The sequence below is a fragment of the Amphiprion ocellaris genome, chromosome 11 (assembly GCF_022539595.1).
Source record: "Amphiprion ocellaris isolate individual 3 ecotype Okinawa chromosome 11, ASM2253959v1, whole genome shotgun sequence".
NCBI classification, from domain to species: domain Eukaryota; kingdom Metazoa; phylum Chordata; class Actinopteri; family Pomacentridae; genus Amphiprion; species Amphiprion ocellaris.
The window spans coordinates 5660710-5678170 of NC_072776.1; the positions used below are offsets into that span (position 1 = coordinate 5660710).

General features: G+C 40.9%; 1 protein-coding gene across 1 annotated transcript; it reads right to left on the reverse strand.

Moving 5' to 3' along the window:
* Positions 1–3019: 3019 nt before the first annotated feature.
* sik1 (salt-inducible kinase 1) lies at positions 3020–14753 on the reverse strand. Its single transcript, XM_023269593.3, has 14 exons — positions 14501–14753; positions 13878–14081; positions 13665–13781; positions 10304–10367; positions 10038–10199; positions 9411–9535; positions 8228–8351; positions 7895–8115; positions 7468–7617; positions 7267–7377; positions 6926–7151; positions 6585–6839; positions 6255–6444; positions 3020–5776 (listed from the first exon to the last, which is right to left on the reverse strand). Exons 2-14 carry the CDS (start codon positions 14028–14030, stop codon positions 5248–5250), a joined length of 2427 nt encoding a protein of 808 aa, XP_023125361.2. The 5' UTR covers positions 14031–14081; positions 14501–14753; the 3' UTR covers positions 3020–5247.
* Between the last annotated feature and the right edge of the window lie 2708 nt (positions 14754–17461).

The window sequence follows — 17461 nt, forward strand, 5'->3', positions numbered from 1 at the left end:
TATCTTGCACACATTTTTATTAAAAGTAAAAAAAACTAATGTTTTTTATGTTCATTGTGATCCTGCATTTACAAATTCCATAATTATTCATTATGGAAACAATCACTTATTAATAAAAAAATGACTGGATATCACTAAAATTTCAACTAAAAAAGTCCGAATTTAATAACAACCATTTGCTAATTAGCTAAACAATAATAAAATGAGCTGATTCAAAAAATGCTTTGATTGTGTTCTTTTTATTAAGTTGAGGTCATCATGACATATTGTTCTTTTTTGCCAGTATATCAAATGTTATATGGAAAATAGAAATTGTATCTGTGTCCCAGAAATCACTTCCAACTAAGTTCCCCATTACAAAAACACCTCTCAATGAAGTGCATTAATTCCAGATCACATGACCTGCTCCACATGATGTCATTTCCTCCTGAAGAAAAGACTGGCAAGACTGCAAGGCGTTCTGAGTTATTTAATATAAAATAGTGTGTGAGTCAAGTGTGGATTTATCGCATGTCAGCAGGTTTACTATAATGTCTTTATAAGTAACTTTCAATTTCAATTGTACTCAATTGTATATATAATATTTAGAAGAATCTTTCTCTAAAATGTCATGTGGTCTTTGGTTATAGGCGGCCATGTTGATTTTAGGCCTGAAAACAGCAAAAATGTCAACTCTGATACAAAAAGTCCTGCAAATATATATTGGCACAGTAATGACTGCCTCAAAATGGGAAAAAAAAAGACAACAAAAGAGTTCTTAATGTCTTAACACTTCAATGCAATGAGAAACTTTCTTGACAAAATGGCTTTGTGTCTCAAAACAATGAGATGGCTTCTGGAAATAATGACTTCTCTTGAAATAATGACTCTTTCTTATTTAATTTCAAAAATCATCTTTGAAACTCCACATCTGAAACCTGCAGCATGATTTCCTGGTAAACTAAATGTTCTATTTGGAAAACAAATAGTTCACAGAACCGCTTTCAGCACAATACCCAAAGTGTCCTCCTGAAACCTACTTCCTCTGCAGATCTTTTCTTGGACCTGCTGTGATGAAGGTGACTTAACTACATCTGGAAACAGTTACATCGTTTGACGCGTAAAAGTGCCTGTAAACACCCCGAGCTGCTGCGCTGCAAACATGAAATATGCTGCAGATGGTCAGCCAGAGTTACTGAGGTCGTGTCAGCAGCAGGCGGCCGCTGATGACTGATATGTTTGCAGCAGCTGGACATCTGATTGATGCACAGAGCTCCTCTCCGGCCCCCTGACGGTCGTGCCAAGCCAAATGTCAGGCCATATGTCACACGTGTAAATGTGTATGTGTGAGTAAGCGTAGTGACTCCCGCAGTGTAAATCTGTACATGCAGCGAGCAGCAAATCAACACATTCCAGTTCTGCAGGAATTTTAATAGCATCTAAGTGGGGATAATGAGCGAGCTTCGGAGGCTGGAGGAGTGCGGCGGTAGAGTTCACTTGGCTCCTGGACAGTTTGGCGTCTCATTTTGCTGTTGCGTCACTCCACTCCCACACACACGAGCCTCTCCTGTCAGACGTCAGACACCTGTCCATTCTTAGGTTTATGAATAACCAGCCGGCGGGGGGGTCATCGGAGTCCGAGGCGTCATCGTTATCACTCTGCATCACGGCATTACCATGAGGTGTGAGTGCATCATCAGTGGGCCTCGTCATCGGTTAGATAAAGCTTTAGAAAGTATTGTGTCCAGCAGAATTTTAGACTTCACTATGAGTATAAATATGCATAGTGGCTCTGTGATTTCAAAAGTGTGATTTTTAACCGTCCTGTTGTCCTCATTTACGGGCATCAAAAAATATTGTTTCCTTGTCTGAAAAAAGCCAAAAAATCAGCAAAAAAATTCCCCAAATTTCTGAAAATTTGCAAAACCTTCAGGAAGAAAATTCCAACAATTCCTTAAAAGTTTCCCTTAAAATTTTTATTTTAAAAAATCCCGCAAATTTGGCAAGAAAATTCTTGTAAATATTTTCAAAAAATGAGTAAAAATCTTTCAAAAAATCCTAAAAATATCTAAAGTGATTACATATATATCAGTACAACTTCTAATATTATCTTTAAGAACATTCACATAAAAATCCAGCGAAATCCAGTGAAATTCGCTGGATTTTGTTTTTTTTTTTGTGAATGTTCTTAAAGAAATATTTTTAACATTTCTTTTTTTCCACCAAAAAATGTTCAAAGATTTCCCAAAAATGTAGAAAATGTGGACATCAGAAATTTCACTGTGAAAATATATATTTTTTCGCACATTTTCAAACTTTAAAACGGGTCTATTTGACCCGCAGGACAACATGAGGGTTAAAAAGACCACAAAGATTTATTCCTCTCTTTTTTTGAAAATATTTACAAGAATTTTCTTGCCAAATTTGGGGGATTTTTTTAAAATAAAACTTTCAAGGGAAACTTTTAAAGAATTATTGGAGTTTTCTTCCTGAAGGTTTTGCAAATTTTCAAAAATTTGGGGATTTTTTTTGCTGAATTTTTGGCTTTTTTCAGACAAGGAAACAATATTTTTTTGTGTCCATGAATGAGGACATGAATGAGGACAACAGGAGGGTGAAATGTCACACATTATATTGTTTGCTTAATTTATGCCCAGAATTACAGAGTTGAATGTGAAAGTAGAAATAAATGCAAAACTAAAAAGATTTAACTTAAAATTATAAAGAAAAATGTGAAACTGGTGTATAAAGAGCTTCATATTTATAGATAATTGATGTCATTATATCCTATTGAATATGGGCCACGTTTGACTCATGTCATGCATCAAAGGGTTAAGAAAACAGTTTTCTGTAGAGTAATAAATATAATTTGGAATTATTGCCACTTAAAATAACTGGAGGGTTGTTGATTTCCAGATAACATCTCTAAATTTATAGAGAAATTAAAAAATCAGAAATATACCATAAAATTAGATTGTTTTACAGTGTATGGACACATTAACATGCCACTGAACATCTTAATAAAGAAAATCGAACCACAGACAGTTTAGGAAGTGAACTTTATTTAAATAAATAGCCACATAAATAAACAATCTTTCTCGAACTAACATTCTTTCTCCTTCCCTTCCTCTTTCTTTCCTTCCTCCACACACACACACACACACTCACACACACTCACACTCTGGCACTAATACGTGCTCATGCTCACACAGTCAAGTAACAAATCAGAAAAAAAAGCATGACATACTTCTTATTATCCAAAGATTATCAAAAGGGTCATCTTACAGATTTGCATCAAGAGTCTTAGTGTTTCAATAGTTTTGTGATTTTGTTTTCATCATGAGAAACAAAACAAAAATCGGCAATAAGAAATGTGAATAAAGTGCAAATCTTGCTTCTGTTTAAACAGCAAGTTAAAAGAAAATATCAAAGGGGCGTCTGAGCGGACGGCCGCCAACGGAGCCGTTCTTTCTTCAGTGTAGGAGACGGAAAAACTCCGACCGACTGTTTGTTCAGATAAAGGCACAAGTGTTGGTAGTGAGTGCAATCAACCAAAACATAGTTGGGCAGAAGTATCAACACTGCATGTTACCAAAGTAGAACTGGGCTCGGAAAAAACACTGCTCCCCTACAAGATGCTTCACAGATATGAGAGAACTAAATATTACACATCTCCTGCAGCTTTTCTAACACATCATCACCTGCACGTATAAATCAGGTCGTTGCAGGTCATTCCTACGTATTTCTAGCCGCTTATGGGCAACAGAAGAAAGTTCAACTTCCTGCACAATATGGTATTGCTATGTTGTGACTTTTTTTTTCTTTCTTTTTTTTGTTGTTCTTTTCTAGAAAAGTACAAAAAACAAATACCGCCATGGTCCTGATAGTAACAGCTAGAGATATCGACAATACGCGTAGCATTGGGATTTGGTGGCAGCGGGGACTCTTCTCACAGCAGAAGCTCGGGAGATCTTGTGAAAATGGCAACTAACCACCATGCTACATCTGGAGACAGCATTCGAAGTGGAAAAAGTCAGTAGTGTGTCTTTGATAGATCACCAAATCTGTGCTGTTGGCTCTTTGGTAAAACCCAAATTTCTTCCTTTTCGGCTAAAGGACCGCAAACGCGCAGTGGGAAGAAAACAGCATTTTGAAATGCCTGGAGTCTTTCCTCTGAACCACTACAGTATCATGTTATCATCTTACATAACAAGTACCTTTTTCGAGTCAGCTAGCTAGCACAGCAAGGTCAAACACAGACAAACCACATAAACCTCAGGCAAATATGCATGTAATTTTGACCGTCCTATGTAAAGCCTCATCTTTCCATGTAAAATATTGCACTGCTCCCAGTCTTTGTTCTGTCCGTATGGAGGGAAAAAAACAACTCTTTCCTCTGATCTGGACCGATGATAGGTTTTATGAAGTTTCCAAATTGTTGCCTGAGGAGGTAGTAAAAGCACCTAACGAGAAGGTGCTCATCAGACGAAGGGAACACGGATCGATGCGTCCACATGTGTAAGGTGCTACCCAGCTGACCGACGTACCTGTTGTGCTTTACACCATCTTCGTTCAGTTTTGGCTGAAGAGGATGTAGCAATCTTTTTGCAGTTGGAGGTAAAAGCAGCATTTGCTAACATAATCTTGCACAGGAAAAAAAAAAACAAATATATCACAGTTTCAATACAAATCAACTCCTTCAGTGAACAGTTGTAAGCTTAGGGCACTATACTGAATGTTCATTGCACTGCTACAGAGAAATGTCTCTTTAGAAAAAGGCGAACAAAGTCGGGGAAAATGCAAAAAAAAAAAAAAAGAACGAATTTTGGTCTTCTGTCCAGGCAAGTGAAAAACATCGAGAATTTACATGACTAGAAAAGCGGAAGAGGGAGACTTCATGTTTCCAAAAAAAAAAAGAAAAACTTCGACAGCATCAAAACGTGTGAGAAATAAGTGTCTCGGCTGATGTCGGCTCTCTCTTCATTCAAGTCGAGTCTGTCAGAGAGCTGGAGGAGAGTCTTTCAGTCCATTATTGCTTCTCTGGCTGTCTGATTTAACGCCTCATCCAGAGTTTGGTTATTGCTTTTTCTTTAGCTTATATGATATCAAACACACAAACAGACACAACATGTGCGGACACATTCTTACATGTGTGTTGTTAACGTGTAAATTTGTTGCTTGCATCTGCTTTTTGTTCCTCACTTCTGCTCTCTTTTTTCTTCTGGGCTCAAAGTCTTTTTTCCTCCACTGAGAGAACAATCTGACGATTTACTTCACCATCACGCAGCTGCTGAGCTGCTGCTGTCCAGCCAGACACAACTCCTGCATGTTGGCGTCGGCGCCGGAGGCCGAGCTCATGCTCCACACCGCCGGTTTGGCCAGGATGGGGAAGCCGCCTTGTGTTGCGGACTGCGGCTGCGGCTGCTGCTGCTGCTGCTGCTGGAGGCCGGGATAAGGATGAGGCTGCTGGCTGATGTGCAGACGCTCCTCAAGCAGGTAGGCGGCCGAGGCCACCGGGGAAAGAGAGGAGCAGTAGCAGGACGAGGAGCAGCCGGAGGAAGAGCAGGAGCTGTCCGGGGTTTGTTGCCAGGGGCCGTGCTGCAGGCCCACCGAGGCTGGCTGGGGGGGAGGCAGGGCGGGTTGGGTGGGGGCATCGAACATGGAGGAGGAAGCAAACACTGTGGCAGGTGGAGGGGAGGGGGACTGCTGCTGGGCCAGGAAGAGCAGAGGATTCTGGGTAGGTCCCGTCTGAGCGGCTTGGACCTGAGGCTGCGGCTGGTGCTGAATCTGCAGCATCCTGGGAAACAGAAATGAAAGATCAGACGCTATATCTACATCTAGTTTGGAGAAAATCAACACAGCTGCAGCCTCTAAATCTGGGTTTTCAACAGGCTCCAAATATGATCAGCTCTAAGAATGCTTTGGGGTATTTAAACTGAAAGTTTAAAGATTTAGATGAAGATTTTAAGGCATGAAGTCAGTTCACTGTGGGCTACAAGTCTCTACAAGGGTACGGATTTAGCTAATTTAGCTGCATCCTTCTCCTGGACGAACAGACAAACATCATTAGATACTAAAGAAAACATGAAAAGAGAAGATTTTCAGGCAAGTTCTGCAGTTCTAGGGAGAATCAATAATACATTCTCTGTGTGTATAAGTCACACTGTGTCTCAATGTGTTTCATGTCTGAGTGCAATCTTTCACTCCCCTTCTGATCTCCACGGTCTCATAGGAGGCCTTTAATAACTGTGCTTTCATGTCTCGGCGTGTCTCACCTCTGCTGGTGGAGCACCTCCTCCAACATGCTGCGGTGCTCGGAGAGGGCTGGACCCAGTGACCCTCGGCTGCCGCGGTTGCAGGAGGGCGGTGGAACGACCTGCCTCGTCAGACCCTTGATCTTATTTAATCCCAGAAGCCCTTTAGTGCGAGTGTTTTTCCTCAGCTGCTGCCGGAAAGCTTTGAGGCCTGTGGGAAGGCGTGGGACAGTGTTATACAACACTCCTTTGATCCTCTAATGTGACACAGTACATGTGAGGAAAAAAAAGTTTATAGCGGATTAGATACGTGACATGCAGTGAGGCGAGTCCGTGATTTCGCTCCTGTACCTTGTGTGAGGGACGTGTCTGAGGCTCTGCGACCCTCCTGGAAGCTGGCGGCGGGCAGGCTGCCCTGGGCCTGGGGCAGGAGGTGGGAGGAGAGAGCCAGGGGAGCTCCAGCAGGCAGCAAAGCTCCACCTTCAGCCCCCGAGGCCAGAAGTGTTGACATCTCACCCACAGCAGCTTGCAAAGTGGGGGCGGGACTGGATGAGGACTTCAGACAGCTGTCAGATGAGGCACCATCAGAGGGACTGACTACAATACCTGCAGAAACAGGACAGGAGTTAGATTCTCTGCAGAAGGCAGAATGAAGATGAACGTGTGGTATTGTATGTGTTTGTGATACTAACATGGAGGGTTGCACTGGTGGAAACGGGCAGAGACCTCAGCCAGAGTGTGTCTACGGGAAGTTGTGGTGGGAGGAAGCAGAGGCCCCAGAGTCTGCGTGGCCTCCTCCTCCTCCAGGTCTCTGGGTCGAACCTCCTCGCTGATGCTCGTCTCCAGCAGGCTGTTGGGTGAAATGGAGCGATTCCAGAGCAATCTGTTCAGGCTGGCCTCCACTGGAAACACCACACGCTGCAACAGAATGAGGCAGACTGTTAGCCGCTGACTGACGGGATAGCAGGACGCAGGATTTCATATCGGTCTGTTAGTAAATAAGAAAAATGCTGTTTTTATCAAACAGTTTTACCTGGAACAATCCGCCTTGGTCACACTCCACCTCCGAGTACACAGGAGGAGTGTTTTTAGCTGGAAGTGAAAATGCTGTCGATCTGAAACTGTCGGTGGACTCCATGATCACCTGGAAGGAAGCACGAAAGCATTTTAGATCTCAAGCCGAGGGCTGCAGCAGGAATAAACTGAGCTTGCTACACCCAGCTGGAGTGCTGACCTCTGGGCTGGGGGAGTCCGAGGTGCTCCTGGGTCTCTGGCTCCAGGTTCCACACTGGCGGCTCAGCTGCTGTGTACGATGCTCTCGAACTCTCTCCAGCAGCAGGTAGTAGATGGCAGAGAAGTGATTGTAGCTGCTGCTCTGCAGGGACTGAGGAGAAGGAAAGGAGATGAGTGATTTTGCCACTTTGTTTGCTTTCCGTGGATCATATGGGCAGTTTAAATGCAGCTCTTCCTCTCTTTGTAGCTTAAATTAGCTTTTCACATCCAAGTACTTCTCTAAATGACAGTCAGGTAGAACTATATAATGTTTTTGCTGATGACAAAAGACTAATTCTCTACAGTGACATCCACCCACCTCAAGTCCTAAAACTGTAAACTGTATTTTACTGCAGCTATGACAGTCTTCAGATTTAAAGTTCATTCACCTCGATAGTTCTCTGGCGGTCGATGCCCAGCGTGTTCATGATGTTGAGCACAGGCTCGCTGTAGTCGCCCAGGTTGGAGTTGTACTCTGTGAGGGAATGACTGAGGGTCTGGTGAGCAGCCGTTGGGTCCACCAGCATCCAGCGGTGCTGCTTGATCTGGGCCACGCTGATCCTCTTGGCCGGATCCACCACCAGCATCTTGCGGATCAGATTTTCACAGTCTAGACGATATAAAAACAACAAAAATGAGCCTCCGATTGTGCGCGATGTGGCTTCACGCAGGATAGATAATTAAAAGTGAGCATTGTGATTAACTGTCTGGATAATGGATACCTTGGGACATGAAGAAAGGGATTCTGAATCGTCCCTCGGTGACTCTCTGTCTGAGCGCAGGAAGGCTGGGTCCGTCGAATGGAAGAGAGCCACAGACGAGAACATAAAGCACAACTCCAAGGCTCTGTAAAGAAAAAATTGATTCATTATTAGCAATTTAAATGCTTACTATTTCAGTTATCCTGTCCTGTCCAACTCATCACTGAGTGGTCGGGGGGGTTGCAGTCATAATCACAATAGGACTGATCCAATGTGATTTTAGAATGTCTATGCACCTAATGTAGTCTACGACAGCTGTTTTCGTACTACCTGTCAAAATCACTTTAACCCTCATGTTGTCCTCATTTACACTAAAAAAATATTGTTTCCTTGTCTGAAAAAAATCTAAAATTCAGCAAAAAAATCCCCAGATTTTTGAAAATTTGCAAAACCTTTAGGAAGAAAATTCCAATAATTCCTTAAAAGTTTCCCTTAAAAGTTTCATTTTAAAAACACCCCCCCAAATTTGGCAAGAAAATTCTTGTAAATATTTTCAAAAATTGAGTAAAAATCTTCCAAAAAAGTCCTAAAAATATCTGAAGTGATTCCATATATATCAGTAAAACTTCTAATATTCTCTTTAAGAACATTCACAAAAAAAATTAACCAAAATCCAGCGAAATTTGCTGGATTTTGGTTGATTTTTATGTGAATGTTCTTAAGAAACATTTTTAACATTTCTTTTTTTCCACCAAAAAATATTCAAAGATTTCCCAAAATGTTGAAAATGTGGACATAAGAAGTTTCATTGTGAAAATCTATTTTTTTCACATGTTCAAACTTTAAACCGGGTCAATTTTGACCCGCAGGATGACACGAGGGTTAAACCACTTTAATTACTTTAAATCACGGTGCCTTGAAAGGTGTAAAAACAGTTTATTGACTTTTAATACAATTAGTATTTCTATAAATTTTAAAATTAGAGGTGTTTTGTTTATAGCATTGTACAGCAAGTTTTTTAAGAGTATATACTAACCTTTAAAGTTAATGTTACTAATCTGCCTGTTCTATCTATCCATCCATCCATCCATCCATCCATCCATCCATCCATCCATCCATCCATCCATCCATCCATCCATCCATCCATCCATCCATCCATCCATCCATCCATCCATCCATCCATCCAGTCCTAATATAAGCTTACCCAAATGTCCAGCTGAGGCCCTTCATACTCTTTGCCTTCAAACACTTCAGGGGCAGCGTAAGGCGGGCTGCCGCACCACGTAGACAGAGGCTCTCCTGCATTGTAGAAGTTTCCAAATCCGAAGTCTGCAAGACAAGCAGAGGTGCAAAACAATTTAGCTACTGTTTGTTTTACATTCCAGTGTGATGAGATCCGGCCGCTGTAATCAGATGTGCTACGTAATCTGCTATCACGATGCTCACAAGCCTCATAGCGAGCCAGAGTTCATACATCATCTCTTCCACAGACAACTAGCTGCTTGTTTCAGTTAAGCTGTAAATTTTCTGGATGCAGGCATGCTAAATTCATTTCCACTAGGGGTTATTAGTCTTGGCAAAATGAGTGAATTATTCATTATTATTATTATTCATTATTTAATTAGCACACAGACGACACAACAGTGATTTAATTAGAACGTCTCAGGAAACCCCAAAGCGGCAAATACTTTCTTCAGGTGAAAACTGAACGGAATACAAAATCAGCAGGGACGGTGTTAGATTCAGCAGCAATTAACGCTCTGCCTCATGCTGTATGTCACTTTCCTGCAGGTAACCAGGGTACCGGTAAACGGTAAGCAGGAGAACCTACCGGCTAGTTTGATATTCATGTTGGCATCCAGCAGCAGGTTCTCAGTTTTTAGGTCGCGGTGAACGATGTGATGTCGATGGCAGTAGTCCACCGCTGTCAGAATCTGCCAGAACTTCTTTCGGGCTTCATCTTCACTCATGCGGCCGTTTGAGGTCAGGTGGTCTGCGGGGAGAAAGCGGATATTTCAGTCCATGTGTGACAATCAGGATCGACTGTTTTAGCCCACGTTTGCACGTAAGGAGACTAAATCTGAAGGCTGAACTCACCAAACATCTCTCCGTTCTTTGCGTACTCAGTCACAATGTACAGCATGTCTTTGGTCTCCATGACCTGAGGGGAAAAAACCAAACAAAAACTGAGTCATGGGCAGCTGGTGATGACGAAGAATAGGAGCAAAGTCTTTCACTGCAGCCTGCACTGGGCATCTGCAAGCATGAGACATTTTCTAACCACCAAAATCCCCTTCTCAAACTTCTCCAGAAACTTATTCCACCCCAGCTTTTCATTATATTTCCTGTTACATCAGCCAGCCGTCAGTGAGTCCCTTCTTGCATTTTTATCATGCCTTTAAACCCGTTTATACAACACGAACCCAAAAGGGAAACGCGTAACTTCACACACACAGGCCAACCCATCAAATGGTTAGGCATGTTCTCCCCTGAGGCTGATACTAGCTGGCAAAGGATGCTGGTGTTGAATTTCAAGCCTCCTCTATCGCTTTATTTCTAGGAAACTGAGAGGGGGATTCGCACAGGCTGTTCCCATCTTGAGTATCAAAAATGTCACAAATCACTCAACAACGAGCGTATTTTGTGGGACGGAAAGACGCAATTCCCAGCGCTTTCCTGGTAGCTAACAGAAGAGCCTCCCTTTCCCTGGAGAGCCCTCAGGATGGAACAGTTGAGCTGAAAGGTTGCACAACAAAGCAATTTTCGTCAGACGACAAAGCCCTGTCTGGATAAATGCTGCCGGCCAACTCTGAATTGAATGTCACCAAACTCCCCTGAATGGCGGAGCTTAATTCTTTTCAAAACCCCGGCTTCTTTGGAAAAAAAGAACTAAGCGAGAATGATTCAATGCAGGGATGCCTCCATGCGGGAAGTAGTCTTTATCTGGGAGATAGGGCAGCTCTCTGGGGCTCAGTCACCTTGAGGTGCAGCTGACGTCACGGCTGTGAAGAGCAGGCTCGGCACGTCAAGGGCCCTCAAACCATCCCAGGAGCAAGATTAACTCTTTAGCATCCATTTTTAGCTTTAATTTGCAATAAAACGGCCGTGTGAAGACTAAAATTTGGCGCGTGGGATTTGAAACGATAAGAGGGCAGCGTGTGACTGATACAAGGTCAAAGAGAGGCTGAAGCAAACACAAATGATCCTTGACTGCAGAGACAAAAAAAATGCATTTTGTTCCCATGAGGCTGGTGAAAGCAGCAGCTGACTTGCGAGGCCAAAGGGCTCCCAAACAACTTCCACAGAGGAAGTAACCCTCGAATCACAAGACGGACTTATGTCGCTATCCCCCTCTTTGTGCGGGAGGGAGGAGAGGAGGTGCTGCAGCGGTGAGGAGGGCTGCTTACCATCGCTGAGCACCAACCATCTGACTGGCATCACCTCACACAACCCAAGGGCACGGAGAGATTAACTAGATTGCATCACGTACGGGAAGCAGACAGACAGAGGTCATCAGTGTTAGACCACAGAGCAGCGGGAGAATCTCCAGGAGATCATACGATCCTCCAGCATACATGTAATTTAAAGTCGTAACGTGAGGCCGAGAAGCTCCTGATGAGTTTCAACAAATGCATCCCGACACACACGTCTAATTGTAGCATTAAATATTACCACCACGGCGTTTCCAATCAGTGCTAATGCTGTTACACTCATTTGACGTGTCTGCAGAAGGCATGAAACATGATTGCGTTTAAACGGCCGCAGGTGTATTAGAAGAGAGGATTATATACTCATGTAATATTGATTTATGCTCATCATAGCGCTGCCTTAAATTATGTAGTTTCTTCTCCGTAAAGTGTGCATCAGATATTTCTGCATTTTAAATTAAATGTAGTTGCACAGAACTGTAATGCATTTTCAAAATAAGGCTGCATTATCAATACTGAGGTGCAACATTGAGAAAAAAAAATACTATTTATTTAATTCTGGTTCATCAATTAAAAGTTTGCTCTATGAAAACCATAATATTGTGAAAAATGATCATCGTAATTAAATGTTTTAACAGAAGACTTAGTTTGTGGTCACATGATGCTAAGAAAGGAAGGTAACATTAGGAAATATTTAAATGATCAATCAATTGTCAAAATAGCTGCCGATTAATTTAGGTGCAGCTTTTAACTAATTATTTTCAGTGTAGATTAAGCTTTTGATAAATTGTTTGATCTCTGAAATATCAGAAAATGGTGAAAAATGCTGGTCAGTGTTTCAAACCCAAGACCCTTAAAGGGAAAACAGACATTTTTCCAATTTAAGAAGCTGCAATCAGACAATTTTGACTTTTATTTCTTTAAAAAAAATTACAAATCAATTAATCAATTATAAAAACAGCTGGTGATTCATTTAAAAGTTGACATCTAATTGGTTAATGGATTATTTGTTTGCCTAATGGATTGTCTGCAGACTAATTACACTGATATGCTGCTGCGCATATGAGGTGAAAACATTGTTGGGGCTTCCCAGGAACAATGTCATGCCCTTATTTTTACAGCCCAGACATGATTTCACAGTAAGAGCTGCTCAGCTGCTTAAAACAGGACGTAAAGTAATCCTCAAAAGTAGCAAAACAACACAGACGCAAACAAAGAGCAGAAAAAAAAACTCCAGAGTAAAAATGAAGAGAAAAATAGAAAGGGCATTGTGTGTGTGTGTGTGTGTGTTGTTTGCGTGGGTGTGTGTTTGTTGCCAGACGTGTGCCGCGGTGCTTGTGAGGTCAGCTGAGTGGGAAAAAGCGGATTCTTCTGGACTAAGTCTACAATTTGATTAGGAGTAAATCAGTGCTTTGTGGGGTTGCCTTCACGTGACGCTCAGACACATTGCACTTGGCTTTAACAGGTGCTAATTGGGCTTAACGTTCAGAGCCGTGGACGCTCCCTCCAGCAGAGCTGCTCCCGTATCTCTGTGATCACCTCCACCGTTATATAACGGGAAAAAGAAAAAAAAAACACACACACATCTCAGAAACGCATTGTTCCCAGCGCCGACTGGTACCCCGGATTGTCCTTACGCTCCAACTCTCCCTCTCTTTTCCTCTGCAACACACACTCGGGGAGGTCAAAAGGGATTGCACTAATGCCGTTGTGCTGTACTTATGATTCAGTGTACTCACAGCTCAACACAAGCTGGTACAAACCACTTAGATAACAAATGCCCATTATTTTTTTTCCACACAATGAGCTGCTGCTGCTGCTGCATATCTGTAATAATGAGGCACAATTCTCTGCATTGGAGGAAATAAATGTGTCTCCTCACTTTTTCTGCTCCCATATTCATGCATGCATTCATACCGGCTGCATGCAAACACACACACACACACACCCACACACACACACACACACACACACACACACACACACACACACACACACACACACGGCAAAAACAGCAGATTAAAACCAACCTGGTAGAGCTTGATGATATGAGGGTGGTTTAGCAGCTTCATTATCTGCACTTCTCTGTAAATCTTCTCCAGGTTGGACGGATTCAGCCTGGTCTTATCGATAATCTTAATAGCCACCTGAATAATAGTAATAAAAAAACATAATTAGTGTGTAAATGAGAGAATAATCCTTCCATATGACTGCAGGTAGAGATTAAGAGAAGAGCCGCTCACCTGTGTTTTGGTGACTTTGTGTTTGGCCAGTTTCACCACTGCAAAGTTTCCTTTCCCCAGGGTGCGGATGATCTCGTAGAAGCCGACCTGCAGCGGCCTCCCCTGGGCAGGGCTGGACTGAGCCCCCCGGCTGGTCTCTGACATGATCACCATGGTGCACCAACAGTCTGGAGTTACAGCGTTGGGATTCAGTAAGGCTGGTACCTGCACACACACACACACACACACACACACACACACACAGACTGTATGCTTAATTCATTCTTACATGTGTTCACATCAACTTAAAATGGGTATAAAAATAGTGTAACATTTACTAGACATTGGAAAAAATAATTATTTCAAGTGTATAAATATTTGTTTTATTTCTACTGAACAGGATTTAAATTGATCAGTCATGTTATTGTGTTAATTCTGTTTTTTTTAAGATGAAAAATAAACATTTTGAGTGTTAAAACAAAGTGAACAGAAAGTACCCCAAATGAGGAACTAGCTTGACTGAAAGCGAAACATCATTTTAAAACTGTGTTGAAAACTGTACAAGCGATCACAAAATAAAAATCAACCAATAAGTAATTTAATTAATAAAATGTTGAGTTTTTCTCATCCAGAGTGAGTCTTACCTTAAACAGACATAAACCACCTTCTCTCGCAGCTCTCAGACGAAACGTAAATCATTCCACAAAGCAGAGCTCCGGTTCGAGCTGAACAAAAAAACATCGAGGAAGGAGAAACTGTCGGGGAAACACGCGCGGAGCAACTTTTTCCTCCACTTTCTACAGCAAGTCTCGGCCCGGGACTGGGGCTGCAGCCGGTGTTCGCCTCTGAGCTCCGGCGGAATGCAGAGCGGAGGGCTTCGGCTCTCACAGGGGGAACTCCTCCTCCGAATCCACCTCCCTCCCTCCGCCACCGTAACAAATTGATACCCACCTTATTAACGTCACACCCGCGTCAGAGCTCCGAGCTGGGTGCAAGGCAAGGCCGGACCCGAGCGCAAGGCACGGGTTGCCCAGCAACGGCGCGGCTCGGGCGCACGGTGACGCGAGTGCTGATGGAGGGGTTGCTGGGAGATGGGGACGGTGACGTCAGTCGTGGAGATGTGTCACCACGTGATTTTTCCCTCCGCCGGACTTCGGAGCTCGCGGGCTGGCTGCTCGACGCGCGCGCTCCACGCGGACCGGCTCTGCGCGCGGCCGCGGCCCCCAAAGCAGGAACAGAAACAGAAAGCAACTGGTGACGGAAGGTTCCTGTTTACTGAGGCTCTATTCTATTCTATTCTATTCTATTCTATTCTATTCTATTCTATTCTATTCTATTCTATTCTATTCTATTCTTTTCTATTCTTTTCTATTCTAATAATGGATACAGTTTTAAATCGTATCATTTTAAATTTACTGTTATTTTACAGATTTTCCCTGTTTTGTTAAATTACAGATAATTATTAAAATAACAGAAAATTAGTATTAGTATTAATTTACATGTTATCCCTTTAGAAAAAGCCAAAACTGTTAAGTAACAATCTGTACTTTTACAAATGTTCATTGTAAAATAAGTATTGATTTACATGTTAACCATGAAAAAATGATAAAAATATTATTATTTTGCAGATATTTGCTGTTATTTTAAAATAATAAATAAATAAGGATTTATCATTTTAAATTCTTGACTGTTATTTAACATTTTCCCCTGTTTTCTTAATGTCAGCAGAAAATAAGTATAAAATAAAAGATAAGATAAGATAAGTCCTTTATTTCTCCCCACGCCAGGGGAAATTCACATTGTTACAGCAGCTTATGTAGCAATAGATGTAGTAATGTAAAAGGGAATAAAATAATAACAATTTAAACAAGGAAGAAAAAAAAACAAAAACATTATCAAAAATCAACATTTTTTTACAAATGGTAATTATTTTACATTTGACTGTAACAGTTTTTTTTACTGTATTTAAATCAGTAAAAATATGGCACAAATCGTCAAAAAAGGACTGAAAAATAGTAGATTTTAAATGTTATTTTGCATATTTTCCCTGTTGTTTTTTAATTATAAATAACATATAGTAAAGTCACAGAAAAAAAGGTGAGTAAAAAATGACCACATCAGTATTTTTGACAAGCAGCAGTTTAATCTTTTTCAATGCTTGATTGGAATGTTTCTGTATATTATAAATTAGCTACAAACATCATCACTTTACCGGTATTTGATGTTATTATACTGTTTTGTTGTTGATAAGTTACAGTACTGTGGTAGCATGACAAAGCAGGTTTTTCTGATCAACCAATTATTTGTTTGATCAGTAAAAATTTATGAAATTGTTAAAAAAAAGTCTAATAGAGGTTCAGGTCACAGTGAATATCGTTGAAATGTTAGCTCCCAATGTTCAATCAAGTATCAAAACACTACAGCCGCTGGTGATTTTACAATTGATTAGTGGATTGATTAGTCCTGTTCCAGCGGTAATTATTGATGCATCGCTGCACATGTACCACTGTACTATAGCTGGTCGATGAGGAGCCTTAAATACAGAACACACTCCAGTGGGTCACCAAAAAAAGATGATTAATGTAGCAGAACATCAGAAAATAACAAAATCCTGTGAAACAAATCTGCTTTCTAAAGACTGTTGTGCTGCTGCAGTTAAAAATGTGGATAATCAGTTATTGGGTCAATATATAATTAAGGGACCTTTGAAGTCCATGGGATATATCTTGCATACATTTTTATTAAAAGTAAAAAAAAGAAAGTTTTTTTTATGTTCATTATGATCATGTCTTTACAAATTCCATAATTATTTATTATGGAAACAATCACTCATTAATAAAAAATGACTGGATATCACTAAAATGTCAACTAAATAACCGTCCCAATTTAATAACAACCACCTTCTAATTAGCTAAATAATAATAAAATGAGTTTATTCAAAAATTGGTTTGATTGGGTTCTTTTAATTAAGTTGAGATAATCATGACAGATATTTCTTTTTTGGCAATTTATCAAATTTTATATGGAAAATAACAAATTGTATCTGTGTCCAAGAAATCCCTTTCAACTAAGTAACAAAAATACCTCTCAAAGAAGTGTGTTAATTCCAGATCACATGACCTGCTCCACATGATGTCATTTCCTCCTGAACAAAAGACTGACAAGACTCCAAGGCTTTCTGAGTTATTTAATATAAAGTAGTGTGTGAGTCAAGTGTCAGCAGGTTTACTACAATATCTTTATAAATAACTTTCAATTTCAATTTTCCTCTATTGTATATATAATATTTAGAAGAATCTTTCTGTAAAAATGCCATGTGGTGTTTGGTTGTAGGTGGCCATGTTGATTTTAGACCTGACAACAGCAAAAAATGTCAACTATAATACAAAACATCCTGTAATTATATATTGACCCATATAATAAAGAGAATTTCGCACCACAATGACAATGGAAAGTCAGTGGCAGCTTTATTCATGTTCAGTCACAATTAGGCAACATGTATATTATAGCCAAATAAAGTAAGCTAATCTAAATTAGATTTATTGACCCAGATAACATATTAATCACTCTTGCTTGCTGTACTTTGGATTTTATCACAGCCTTAC

Bases quoted from the DNA above. Each gene is read 5' to 3' on its own strand.
- sik1 (XM_023269593.3), bottom strand. From the start codon at position 14,030: ATGGTGATCATGTCAGAGACCAGCCGGGGGGCTCAGTCCAGCCCTGCC. The intron at 13,782-13,877 runs GTGAGCGGCTCT...ACTATTATTCAG, and splicing joins ACAAAGTCACCAAAACACAG to GTGGCTATTAAGATTATCGA. The intron at 7,152-7,266 runs GTAAAACTGTTT...ATTCTGTTGCAG, and splicing joins ACCAAGGCGGATTGTTCCAG to CGTGTGGTGTTTCCAGTGGA.